The 14,182-nt window shown below is 40.0% G+C and overlaps 1 protein-coding gene across 3 annotated transcripts in view; it reads right to left on the bottom strand.

Annotated features, from left to right (window-relative positions):
* Window positions 1–213: 213 nt before the first annotated feature.
* The window catches only part of SYK (spleen associated tyrosine kinase), a 74,598-nt gene continuing 60,629 nt past the window's right edge, over window positions 214–14,182 (bottom strand). For all 3 annotated transcript variants that reach the window (XM_034773860.1, XM_034773858.1, XM_034773859.1), the window contains 7 exons: window positions 12,863–12,950; window positions 11,036–11,213; window positions 8,594–8,803; window positions 7,988–8,177; window positions 5,548–5,688; window positions 5,153–5,265; window positions 214–3,237 (listed from right to left, as the gene is read on the bottom strand). In XM_034773860.1, the coding sequence (XP_034629751.1) occupies window positions 3,165–3,237; window positions 5,153–5,265; window positions 5,548–5,688; window positions 7,988–8,177; window positions 8,594–8,803; window positions 11,036–11,213; window positions 12,863–12,950 (993 nt within the window). In that variant the 3' untranslated portion in view covers window positions 214–3,164. The remainder of the gene's footprint in view (window positions 3,238–5,152; window positions 5,266–5,547; window positions 5,689–7,987; window positions 8,178–8,593; window positions 8,804–11,035; window positions 11,214–12,862; window positions 12,951–14,182) is intronic.

Below are 14,182 nucleotides of genomic sequence, written 5' to 3' on the forward strand. Positions count from 1 at the left end.
TTGGCCCAGAGCAATGCAGATAGGTCAACCTAAGTTTTAGGTGTAGATCAGCCCTGAGTAAAGGAATCACAATCTGGCTCAAAATAAACAATCACAGTAATTTGAAAAATACATATTCTCTACCTTGTATCAGTAATGGTTAGAAAACAGTAAATGAAAATAATTATATCATGGTCAAATATATTTTTTAAAAAGATTCTTATTACAACCAAACCTTTTACAAAAGAATACCTTTAATTTCAGTTTAATAATATATTCATTTAGGTCACAAAATGTTGTATTCATACACTGCAGGCTTTTATAGCAAAGCTAAAAAAACAATAAAATACTACTAATCAGGATCTTTCTTCACTTTTAAAAATGTTTTAAAAAAGAAATTGGAGAAGGTTGGTCCTCCCCAACTTTGTCACATTAGGCCATGCTCTCAGAAGGACCGAGAGCATGTGGAATTATAGCACTTGCTTGGTGATGGGATTTATACTCAAATCTGACTTGTTCTTGATTTACATCCAATTTACATGCACATGTGGATTACCGCACATGGAGATTCTAAATTGTCTGTGCAAAAGTGAGTGCTCAAAAATCAAACAGAGGCCACTTCTAGACAATGTGGCCATGCAGAAAAACAGATGCTGAGATATCTAACTTTTCAAACCAACCAATTTACATACTGGTCCCATTTGGATAAAGATAAATGGCCTTCGTTTTCAAAAGCAACTCGTAGTTTTGAGTGTCTTTAAATATCAGGTACCTTTACAATGTCTTCCATTGGGCACCTCAAAACTAAGGCATTGAAAAATCACTAGTCACTTTTGAAAATGTAGGCCATTTATCCTTAATTTAGTAAAAAGAAACAAATTATCTTACATTAGATCTACAGTACCTATAAATATTTCACAATGGAAACCAAACTTCTATAACCCATTTCTATGTTTGAAACATTGGCACTGTTTAACCAATTTCTTTTTCAAAGGACAAAAATAACATCTAACCTAACTTAAAATACCCAGTTAATTCCATGGTAAAATACATATGTTCTGAAAAGACATAGAAATAAATATATCAAGCCTTAAACATTATTCTTCAGTACCTTTACATACCCATATTTCGTTTAATAATAAAATGTGCATCAATTTATGTGCATGCCAATAAATTAATTTTGGGAACTAGTTATCTTATAAGAATAATCTACATATATTTGGAAGGTGTAAACACCAAGAATTATTTAGGACTGAATACAGGGCTCAAAATTAATATTGGAGTATGTGTCTGTAATTAAGAAACGGAATGAAAATTTAGGCTACATATCAGGATAAACTTGGAATATTTAAAATGAGATTGGAGAAAAGTGTATAATAGGAAACAATGAGGGGAATTCTATGATTTGTTATCTTTATACAGTGCCAGAGATAGTTTGGGGCATTGCAAACAAACAGAAAGATAAAGACTTCTTCCTGAAGGGTTTACAGTCCAATGCAAGATGAAAGCTATAATGGTAGCACACACACTAACATTATGGGAAGGGCAAAGGTAATGAAATTGAGGCAGATGCATCTCTTGGGATAAAGGGATTAGGCGTGGGGGATGCTCTGATTCCTGCAGAGTGAGAAGTGAAAAACTGGTTGCATTTCAAATACCTTTTGAGTTCCCTTTTTATGCAATGTCGTTATTATAAAATATTAAGAGTGCTGGTGCCTACAATTCAAGGAAGATAGTGGTAAATTGAAGGGGGTTCAGAGAAGAGCCATGAGAATGATTTAAGGATAGAAAACATGCCTTCTAGCTCAATCTATTTAGTTTAACAAAGAGAAGGTTAAGAGGTGACTCGATTAAGTATCTAGATGGGGAACAAATATTTAATAATGGGCTTGTCAATCCAGCAGAGGAAGGTGTAAAACAATAATGGCTGGAAGTTAAAGATAGACAAATTCAGAATGGAAATAAGATGTCATTTTTTTGACAGAGGGAGTAATTACCATTGGAACACTTTACCAATGGTCATGGTGGATCCTCTAATCAGTGACAATTTTTAAATCAAGACTGGATCTCTGTAAAAGGTATGGTCTAGGAATTTTGGGGAAGTTGTATGGCCTGTGTTGGAGCTCTGACTAGATGATCACAATGGTCCCTTCTGGCCTTGGAATCTGTGGAAGTTGGATGGATGGGTGTTGTGGAAGAGGAGATATTTGAAAGAGGGGGTGGTGACTATTTGGCATACAACATAGGGAATCTGTTAAAAGACATAATCCATAAAAGACATCGGAGGAAGAGGACAAAGGTAAGACAGAAAAGGAGATGCTTCCATTGGCCAACCAATGCTCTCTCAGCTAATGCAGGCACAGACAATAAGTTTAATACTGAGCAACATTAACTGAGGCATTGTTACCCCCTCTTCTAGAAGGGAGTATGGCTGAAGAACTCCTCCTGCATACATGGCTATGCCCCTAGACAAGCTGGGGGAGTCCTGAATAGAAAGAGGTTTGTGGGGGGAAGGGCGGAGAGAGGAGAATTCAGAGGGGAATGGATGCTTCCTTGCCACATGGCAGGGATTCACAAATTCTGTTTCCTCTCTACTTGCATTACTGCAGAGGAGTGTAGGGCTTTTTACTTTGAGGGGATTTCAGTGGTCTAGGTAGAGTACATTAGGATATAAACTAAGAATTAAACTGTCACTGGGAGAAAAAGCTTTATCAAAGCTTAGGAACTTCTGCGCAATTTTTAGGGTAAATACCAATAGTGAGAAAATTAGTAGCAAGGCTTTTATGCTGGCTCTACATTCAAATATAGGCATGAGAGGAAGAGAGATAAAAGAGAGAAAATAGAATTTGCAATTCACACCCCTCCCTCCAAAGACAAGAAAGCTGTATGTAAAATAAAATAAACTTAATTTAGTAGAATTCTAAAGATCTATTGTGCTGTCTTTGCTGCACACAGTGTAGCAATATCTGCTTTTAAAAAGATATTTAAGGGCCAAAAATTGCACTGAAAGCAAGTAAAGGCATCTATTACAAAGGGCTTTGCTTTGAACTTTGACAACATAAAGAGCTTCAGCAGTACCAAACTGAAGTCATGATGTTTTCTAAAGCTAAAACTTTTGGCTTTTATTTTCAGAAGGGGGCTTGCAGCAGACCAAAATGTGCATAAGGTCCATAGTATCCACATTGTTAATGTGAAATGTCATAATAGTAGTTACGTAGTCTGAGCTCAACAGCAGAAAATCCTGGTCGCTCATCAATCCTGTAAGAGGAAGAGAGATATAACTGTACAGTAATTGGAAACCTGTGAAAGGAATGGCCTTTGGACCACTGCTCCATCTCCTTATAGCTCCAGACTTTGCTGAAGGTTCATGTAAATGGCCAAGATTATTTTATTAGAATTACCACCAGAGAGAACACCAAATGGTGATTGTCACACTAAAATACATCCAAATCAACTAACCCATCATATAGACAATGCAATATATTACCCATTACTATACGTAGCCAGAGTCAGTGATACACCTGTACATGAAAGGCTAAAACTGCTCCTCTTTACCTTCTACCTCATTTATTTCAGATGTAAGGTGTGGAAGATAGTCCATACAGTGCACCATCTGACTCATAATGAGAGCTATGACCACAGCCTTGGAGTTGCTTCTGATCATCTTTGAGAATGGTCCTGGATATGTGGCTAGAATGCGTTTCTTTTACCCACTATTAATTCAGGCAATTGATTAAATTGAGAACAAGTCCTTGTGAAATTTACATTATACATGGATCCATTTACTTCATATGGCCATAGAATTGCTTTTCAAGCACAGGTGCACTGTCCTTAGCATTTTCCCCAGTACATTTATTTCACGGATATAATAATCAGCTTTCTCATAATATATTTATTCAATTATGTCATAATTAAGTGTTTAAGACTTTGCAATTAATCCTGACAGAAGTGATTCTGATGTGATCAACAACTGTTTATGGCATTCATTGAATTAAACAGAGAAGAAAGTCAGGCTTATTATAAGAAAGAATCTATATTTCTGTGAAGCGCATTATGTTTGTTGTTATTTCTAGAAGCACTGTGCTCACGAGGACTGTGTTCCTGCCATGACATACCATCCACCAATTCTGCTTTCAGTTATTTACTGATGTAAATTGAAAGGAACTTCTCCCAGTTTATGCCAATGTAACTGAAAGCAGAGTTTGGCCCATTGCTTTCATTTGTAGAAGACTGTATCTTTTTGCAATGTACCTGTGATGATACAATATTATTTTTGTATTGTCTTGTGGGAACACTGACTTTGTAGTAGTTGTTTAGGAACCCGTCTTCTCACCATGGCTGATTTTGAAGCGTTAAATCAAAATTTTGAAATATTTTGCAAGTTGTTCCCCTTTTTAAAAAAACTTTTTTCCAAAGTAAAAATATTTCAAATGTCAAATTTTTGAATATTTATCACACAGTGCAATAAAAGGAATGTCCAGGTTAGGGTGAGCTTTGTGCTTTAAATTTTCCAAATTTCTTCAACTTTGGAAAAACTATAGAGTGGAAAAATGAAACTAACTCAGCCATTCTGTAACTTTTCAAAACTTCAATCTTAAAAAAGTTAGTTTTTTTTCCTTTTGCCTCTTAATAACTTTTCCAAAGTTGAGGGTATTTTGAAAAGATAGAGGAGGGGAAATAAAATACAGAAAAAAAATCTAGACATCGGTCATTCTATTGCATTCAGGTGGCGGGTGGGGGGAGGGGAGGTGGGAAAATATCTGATAGTTGGACATTTTATTCCATTTCAATTTTTGAAAACAAGAAAAAAAATCTCTGTTAAAAATATCATCAAAAGTAACATTTGCCTGTGAACAATTTTGATTTTGATGAAACCCTATTTTTTGGCCAGAACATTTTTAGGCCTTATTCTTGTTTAAGCAGTGTGGAAAATATCACATTTGAAATCAGATATATTTTTTGTTTGATAGGTAGACGGTAAGTGCGTATAGTTCCACAGCAACTTGTGGTTATTTGAAAGCATGATGGACTGCTTGAAGATTACAGCTTATTGTTTCTAATTAAAACATCAGCTGAAAGTATATGTTTTCAAATGTCTCTTGTTTTCTTTCTACATATTAGCTTATCTGCCTAAGAAATATCAACAGGAGGTAAAATGTCACATTATACTTACTTGTATGTCCAACAGAGTTTCATCAAGTCATAGACCTCAGTTGGACAAGCCTCAGGAGATTCCATTCGCTCTCCTCTTTCAATCATCTGGGCAACCTCACTTCCTTTCATTCCCTAAAACAGAATGATAATGCCTCAGTTGCAGATAGAGTACATCATCTGTGCTTAAAATATGAGAGGTGTAGACACAGCAAACTTCTGAGTCACACTATTGCCCATGTGCTTCATTGAGCTTCCACAAATGGGTAGCTGGGGATTGTCCTGGCATGGGAGAATCACTTATTGCAGAAGAATGGATCTATCAGATATGTGTGTGCGCATGCACGTGCACATATACATGGGTGAGGTCATTACTTTTCACTAACTTTAACAAAAACATTGAAAAAAAATACTCACCTTATATGGCTTTTGCCCATAGGAAAAAGCTTCCCACATTAGAACCCCAAAGCTCCAAACATCACTCTTGCTAGAAAATTTGTAGAAGTTCATACATTCTGGAGCATACCACTTGACTGGCCATTTCCCATGACTTTGTGCCTAAAAATGAGTCACAAAAGAAAAAGCAAGCAGTGGAAACAATTATACTTCTCATCAAAATTCAAATACGCCATGTTAACTGAAGAAATGTAAAGCAATGCCATCAAACTGCTTACACACACACACACACACACACACAGCCATAAAATAGATGGCATATTTGCTATAAAAGAGACATTTTGTAGTAGAATCTGTGGAGTTGTTATTGTGCTAGTCACAGTATTCCACACTATGTTCTAGCATAGGAATACCATGAATACCACAGTAAAGGTAAATTTAACTGCAAATGATTTTTGGTCATGTTTTTAATGGCATCTACTGCATGCTGTTCTTTTATTTAACATTCAATCCTTTTGTCACTCTTTTAAAAATAAAGGTTTTCATATCAAGTCTCATTTGCACAACCTGAGACATAACAATTAACCTGAGGCTCATACTTGCTTCAAGGCAGAACTTGGTCTCAAGCAGAGATTCCCTTTTGCCTCAAAACAGCATAGGGACTGATAATATTGCAATATGATACTGAGTTGCAATCTGATTGTTTCTTAACTCTATTCTGTGGCAATACCAAGTTATCACAAGGCAATGTCACTGTGAAATTCCACTCCGCTTTTCAGTGGGAAAGAGGACTGCACCTTTGTTATCGGCTCTCAGGGCTGGTCTGGGCTGGTCTACACTACTGCATAAGTCGATGTAACTTATGTCACTTAGGGGTGTGAAAACGACATCCCCTTGAGCGACATAAGTTACATCAGCTTAAAGTGCTGTCCACACCTTGCTATGGTGGCCTCTCGCAGAGGTGGAGTAATTATGCCGATATAGTGGGGTAGTGTAGACATGCCCTCAGTTAAGATCCCCTCTTCACTTGAGACAAACTGTGCTTTTAAAGAGCTCATCCTGACCCCAAACATTTTAATTGTAATTAAAAACATATTTCTACTGTTTGTGGCTCCCCAACACCAATCACAATGAGCATCCTCACACTTTTCTTAATGCTACTGCTCATGTGTGAGAAACACCTGCCTTCATGCATGTTGGCCTCTAACTTACCTATGATGATAAATCAATCGAGTAGGAGGAAGGAGGAGGAGAGGGCAGGGGCAAGGAATGTTTGAATTGCAAGGCCTCACATGCATATCTGGCTATTCACCTAGCCCTGGAGATGTTTTGACAAGGAAGACAGAGCAATGAAAAGCATGGGGAGAAGCTGGTATCATAAGTTCATCCGAAAATGCTTCAACAGGGGTGTTGGATCTCTTTTTAGCCCTAGATAATCTGCTCTTCAGGAAATACAACAGACCAGCTCCAGCTTAAAAAAGATAAAACCTTTTTGTATTGGGAACGGGGGCACAAAAATCAGAATATAAGATAAGGGAATTAAACAAGGCTGCCCGGGGAGAGGGGCGGGGCAAGTGGGGCAATTTGCCCCAGGCCCTGGGCCCCACAGGGGCCCCCATGAGAATATAGTATTCTATAGTATTGCAACTTTTTTTTATGGAAGGGGCCCCCGAAATTGCTTTGCCCCAGGCCCCCTGAATCCTCTGGGCAGCCGTGGAATTAAAAGAAGACATGATGGGCCCAAAGGTCTCCCTTGGCTCCCAAGGACTGTTATCTTTTTATGAAACTTGGCAGTTGTTTCCTTTCCTTTGGATGCAGGCAGTATAATTCACTTAAAACTGAACTGAACAGTTCCTCTAGAGAAGGATTTATTTAGACATCATTTGACCAAACTGTTTTCATTCAACCCCTTCCCAAAACGAATCATCATATTTCAATAATATGAACAGTGTTAGGTTTAGTTTTGGGTGATGATGTTGAAAGAGTTTGGGTGCAAAATATATGAAAATTGATTGACACTATTCTCTAGTAGAATCCATTTCTAAGCCTGGTCAAACATTTTTAGTTGAAACTGTTTTTCAACAGTAAATTGGGCTTTTGACTAAACAAAAGAAACAAGGAAAGTGTCTGCTTTCCGTGGAAAACTTTGACTTGTAATCAAAAAACAAAATCTGAAAAGTTTTTGCCTTTAGGCCAAAAACAACTTTTAGGCTGAAAATCCCCCCACCCCCCTTTTTTTGTGTGAAAAATAGTAAAAAATTTCCATGGAATTTATTTTTTCCCACCAGCTCTATCCATTTCAGTAAGGCCATTCCTTTGTTTTAATTACCGACTAACAGGCAACAAATAATAAAATATGTTCTGTATTTCAACTTTTAGAATAACTACTTCAGCTGAAAATCATTCCATTAAAAAAAAAGTCACATCACTATCAAAGTCATATACCTTGTACTAATCTTACCTTGTAATAATTCTCATCAGAAGCAAGAGCTTTGGAAAGTCCAAAGTCACTAATTTTGGCATAATGTTGGGTAACTAGCAACACATTTCTTGCAGCCAAATCCCTGTGCACAAAATTGTTTTCTTCCAAGTATTTCATCCCCATGGAAACCTGATGCACCAGCTCTGTTATATTCTTTTCCTTGACATGTCTGAAAGTCATAATTGGGTCTGTAAGAGGTCAGTAGTTCATTTTCATGACTTTTAATGGAGCTACTGTACAAATTCATTAAATGACCTTCCTCGCATCATATAGGTCATCATGTTCATTTATGTTTTAATAAACTTTAATTAGAACTGATGACAGAAGTGGCTCCTGAACAAAAATAAGAGTTGTATGCTCAGATTAACAGGCCATTGATAGTGGGGCATTTGGAAATGTTTCATTTATTCAAAAATGTGGCAGTTTCATCAGAAAATGTTTGATACCTAGGAGTCTTACAGTAGCTTTCCACACTGTAGATTTAAGAAAGGAGCCCTTTTCATTAGTTTTTTTTTTTAAAAGAACATACCAATCTCATTTCCTTTTTTGACAAAACCATATAAAACATACTCAAAGCCAACATACCGGTTTTTCTGCAAAAATTTATTTAATGGTCCAAGTTCCGCCATCTCCATTACTAACATCCAGGACTCAGCTTCACATATGCCTATCATTCTGACAATGTATGGGTTATCCAGTTGCTGCATTACATTGGCTTCTCTCAGTAATTCATCCTTTACGGCTGGATCGTTATTCTCATTCTTAAGAATTTTTACAGCTACTGGCTTGGCACCCCTATAAAAGAAAGTCCAGTTGTGGGATTACTTGTAACAAAAATTTTAACTTGCACATACGCACAAATTTCTCAAGTGTCACTGTGCACCAATTTTGATACTTCTAGGTTTATAGTGGAGATTAGAAGTGGTGATACAATTGGGACTTCTGAATTTTTTTTGGCACTGAAAGGCAAAAAAGTGTAACAAGAGTATCTCTTACAATGGGTGAAGACAGCTGAATGAAAGATAGAATTGAAGGAATCATAGGAAAAATGCACACACATCCAAGAGAAGAGTCTTGTAAACAACCCCAAGATCCTCATTCCCACTTTGGCCCCTTTAAAAGGCCTGAAGCAGCATGAAGGGGCCCTGAAAGCCATGTGTCTGGTTTGGGGAGTATTTCCCTGGTGCAGGCAAATGGAAAATAGCTATAAGGCTGCCTTCCAAGGACCACTTCATAAGCCCTGGTAAAGGGGCATGTTGATATGGTGTTGTGGATGGGTGGGACTGATGTGTTGAGGGCAAGGCAGGATTATGTAGCACTCCAGAGACTCTAGTCAGCATGGTGGCAGATAGGGCAGTAAGAGAAGGCTGCTGTAACTTAGAGCACGTGCAATTGAATGGGAAAGTCATTGTCTGGAGAACAGTGGTGAATGGTCATAATTTGGACCCAACAAATTCACTGTCCATTTTGATACATTTGACGAATATAGGATTTTTAAAATTGTAAATTTCACAGTTCCAGATATTTAAATCTGAAATTTCACAGTGTTGTAACCTTTGGGGTCCCGACCTAAATTCCCTGTAATCTGCGCAGTTGTGCAGCAGCCTTCTTAGCGCCATGCAGGCACTCAGGGAACCCGCCCGGGGATCTGCTGGGGCTGAGGGAGGGGCGCCCCTCCCCAGCCCCAACCTAGCCTAGCCCCCAATCTGCTGTGGTACCCCCCTCCCAGCCTGAACCCAGCCCCAACTTGGACTGCTGCGGCACCCCTCCTCGGCATTGAACTCAGCTCCGACCTGGCCTGCCGGGGGAGAGGCGCCTATCCTGTGGTTCCAACCCCGGAGCCGCTGCAGCAGGGAGAGGTGCCTTCCCCTCCCCCCAGCCCAGGTGCTGCTGCAGGGAGAGAGAGCCGGGGGGGGGGGAAGGAGGGAAGGAAAAAAAGAGTCCTCTCTCCCTACCATAGCCCCGGAGCACCCTCCTGCACCACAAACCCTTCATCCCCAGCCCCACCCCAAAGCCGCACCCCCAGCCGGAGCCGTCACACCCCTGCACCCCCTCCCACATTCCAATTCCCTCGGTCCCACTGCCACCACATGAATTTTGTTCTGTGCACCAATATGAAAGGGATGTGTCACATCACCTCCATATTGGTGCACGTAACAAAATTAATTCTGCACATGGGTGGGAAAAATTAGAGGGAACACTGGTCCCAACCCGAAAGAGGGTTGTGGGGGGCAGTTGCAAGGCTACTGTGGGGGGACGCGGTATTGTCACCCTCGTTTTTGCGCTGCTGGTGCTGGTGGCAGCACTGCCTTCAGAGCTGGGCTCCCAGCCAGCAGCCATGGAGCTTCCTGGAGTTGGGTCTGACCCAGCCCCAGGAGCAGTCTGTGCAGGGGCAGAGGAAGTACTGTCCCTACCTAGCCAGCTAGGACTAACAGCTGGAACCTGGCACAAGGTGGGAGTTCCCAGCTGGGGTGCCCCCAGCCCTGCCCCTCCCTGGCTCTGAGCCCAGCACATGGGGGTTAAAGGGACTTTGCGCTGTGTGTGTGTGTGTGTGTGTGTGTGTGGAGTGACCACGTCACTCACCTGACCATGGCACCCTGGGCAGTCACCCACATCGCCCACCCATAAGGCTGGCCCTGGCCCCCCACAAAAAGCAATGACCCCTCCCCCCCATACCATGCCAACCTCACTTCTATGCTGCTAATGACAGTGCACTGCCTTCAGAGTTGGGTGCCCGGCCAACAGCTGCCACTCTCCAGCTGCCCAGCTCTGAAAGAAGCACAGAAGTAAGGTGGCAATACCATAACCGCACCCCTCCACCCCCATAGCCAGATTTCATGGGAGAGAACAGATTTCACTACATAGATGTAGTGGGCACATTTCCACCGTATGGGCTAAAATAATGGCTAGGGAGTACATGAAGCTTATATTTTTGGACACAGAGGGAGAAATGTGTGTGAATTTCACCCTCAGTTACTGTATGTAAAACATTGTGTCACACTAAATGAAATGGTAGTAAAAACTTACTTTTTCATCATATAGAGCCCTTTCTTTACAGTACCAAAGTTACCAGAGCCAAGTTCTTCTTCATCCAGAGACAGCATTTTTCTGTCTAGTGAGACATTTTTGGGTTTTATCTCCTCTGGATCTGCATATGGACTTTCATAGACTTCGGTGTCCATGGGCAAGGCATCCCTCTGATCTCCTGCATTTCAACCAATGAACAAGTTATCAAATTACAGGAAGTATGTCTGTTACTTACGGTAGTTTGTGCTTTCACATCTACTGTATTCACAATGTAGGTGATCAGAATGGTCACTCATACCTTTGGTTTAGCAGTATGAGTATTTGCTTAAAAAAAGTCCAGCTACTTTAGATGAGATCCATTCACTTTGCACATACACACATGGCGCTACTTGCATTGGGGGTAAGAATGGTAATCTACCTCATTTTTTTATCAACTTATTTTCCTTTCTACTACCACCAGCAGCGGAAAGTGTAGCATTTGTCATCACTACCTGCATTGTCCTTGTTAGTACACTGATGTGCAATTTTTTTTGCAGCCTTGTATACTTGAAAAATAAATAGAATGTTACAATTAAGTGAAGTCTTTCCGAGACAATGTTTGTGGAAGTTCTCTGCTGTGTGTGTCATTGTAAATGTTAGCCTGTGCTCATATTCTGATAGATTGTGTAATCTTGGGAAAAAGTTCATTTATATGGTGACATCTTATTTGTATGCCCTTACCCTTTCCATTCCACATAAATATCCACAGTCATCAACTTAAAAGCACAGTGCTTTTCTGAAAAGTGACTCTGGTAAAACTGGCATCATGCACTTCTGTGTTTATTGTCAGAATGATTTCCAGATCTAATTTTCTCTGTTTAAAAGGAACATGATGTTTTACTAACTGCCAGCCCTGATCAACCTGGCATCCGAAAATCCAAATTGGGTTCTTTCCTTCTCTTACATCATGACTGGTGATGAAGATTCTGGAAACCAAATTAGGCGACCACTTGTACCTCTACAACCTGAGGTCTCAAAATTTAGGTGTGTGTGTGTGTGTGTGTGTGTGTGTGTGTGTGTGTGTATATATATGTGTGTGTGTGTGTGTGTGTGTGTGTGTGTGTTCTGCACTCTTTTTCAAGGGTGGTACAGCAGACATGTGCAGGAGCACTGCTGGGGAAACTTCCCTGCAGGTTCCAGATGCTGCAGAGCCCCTCTTCATCAGTCTAACATGCCTGTAGATGCATGTGATAGAATCTAGCCCATAAGTAGTAATCATTTTTAAATGGTTTGAAATGTCTACATTTGTTGAAATGTTCACAAATTTTAGAAGTTGACAGCAACACTGTTACTGAACAAACACTGAATTATCTGTCTGAGCTCTTATCCACATGTAAAGGGCATTATGCCAGCACTGAGCCTTATGCTATTACTGCCCAAAGGGGAAAAACAGGCAAACCCTAAATCACCCACATATTGTTATTCATATTGTACCAACTCCCCTGACCAGGATGCTGTGTCAATGTGGTGCTGCTCACGGGAAGAGAGCTGAGAATGTAGTGGGGTTCCATACAACCTCAAGCTCTGTGTTAAGGAACCATGAGAAAGGGAGAGAAGAAGGAGAGGATCCTTCTCTGTATGTCTGGGCTTGGTATCAAGTATCGGGGGTAGCCGTGTTAGTCTGTATCTACAAAAACAACAAGGAGTCTGGTGGCACCTTAAAGACTAACAGTTAGTCTTAAAGTTAGTCTTTAAGGTGCCACCAGACTCCTTGTTGAGCTTGGTAGCGATTATTATTGACAGGGAGAGGTAAAGGTTTTGGTATTGACACAACATATCTCTGCCTACCTTGTTCAGCTCCCATTAGAACTCTCGTCCTCTGCAGCACATAAGGATTAAAAGATGCTGAATCATCATGAGGCATAGATGGATGGAACTGCAGCACACAAATAGAATTTTTCAGTTTGCTTAAGAAATGGTGCCTTTGAAAGCATTTTTTTTTTCAGGGGATTATGGCATAATGAATGCTAGAAAGATGTAGGTGGAGAATTAGAGAGTAAGAAAGGGGTCAAACCAAGCTTATCTCATTCTTCAGGTTATTGCTGGAGTAAATATGCAGGCCAAATAAAACATATGATGCTAAAGCAGAACAAGATACTGCAAATATTTCAGAGCATTGATTCTGAGAGAATTAACTTTAATGGTTCATGCACAAATCTTATCCTGTGGTCATTTTAATTTACATGCAGTTTTCAAATCCTATTTCAGTGTAACACTGGAAGTCCTCAGTATTTTTCTTTGATTTTTTTACCCCCTAATTTAGTCTCTTCAAACCCAGGCCATACAGAAATTCTGAGCACAAAATATATATATATCTACTGTCAATGCACACATTGTAGAAATGGCTCCAATTCCACTATTTTGAGGAAAACAAAGGTAGATAGAGATAACTTTAATACTCTTAGACAATCAAAGATTATGGGCCAGACTCTGTGCCCTATTCAGTCCCCTTTGTGCTTGTCTCGTTGCATAAAGGGGCCAGAAACTCACCCTACCTCTCCAGCATGTAGAGCCAGTTACGCTACCCCCACTGCAAACTTTGCTGTAGAGGAGTGCTAGGGCAGGGAGAGAATATGGCTGGTGTGAAGGGTGGTCCAGTGATCCCTGACTGGTAGATGGCCCTCTGGGGCCATAGGCAGCCAATCTAGATTAGATAAATCCCCAGGCTCCTCTAAATCTATTCTGGGGCTGTTATAGAACCAGCTTCAGGATCCAGGAGCCACAACCAGTTACTTTGCAGTTGAGCCCAAGATTTCTTCTATTCTCTGAAAAGATCATAGCTGATGTTGTAGCAATAATATGAAAGATGGCTTTGAATGGTATAAGCCAACCAATGGAATTCACATTCTTAGAAGTGAGTTATTCAGCTATAAATACTCAGACACCAAGAAATGTTTACAAGGATCCAATATATAACACATATATTGTACTTGAAAGACAGTAGATGGCTTGTTTTGTACATATTGGATTATATTACTGTTTTTAAAAGCTTTCTTTATATCTGCAACTTTTATTTTTGATGGCACAAACAAAACAGCCATAGTTTTCAAATTAGGATAAACAGAACTTCAGAAATACTATGGAGTTCAGATCAATTAGTTGGTACGC

Source organism: Trachemys scripta, chromosome 6 (genome assembly GCF_013100865.1).
Source record: "Trachemys scripta elegans isolate TJP31775 chromosome 6, CAS_Tse_1.0, whole genome shotgun sequence".
NCBI lineage: Eukaryota > Metazoa > Chordata > Testudines > Emydidae > Trachemys > Trachemys scripta.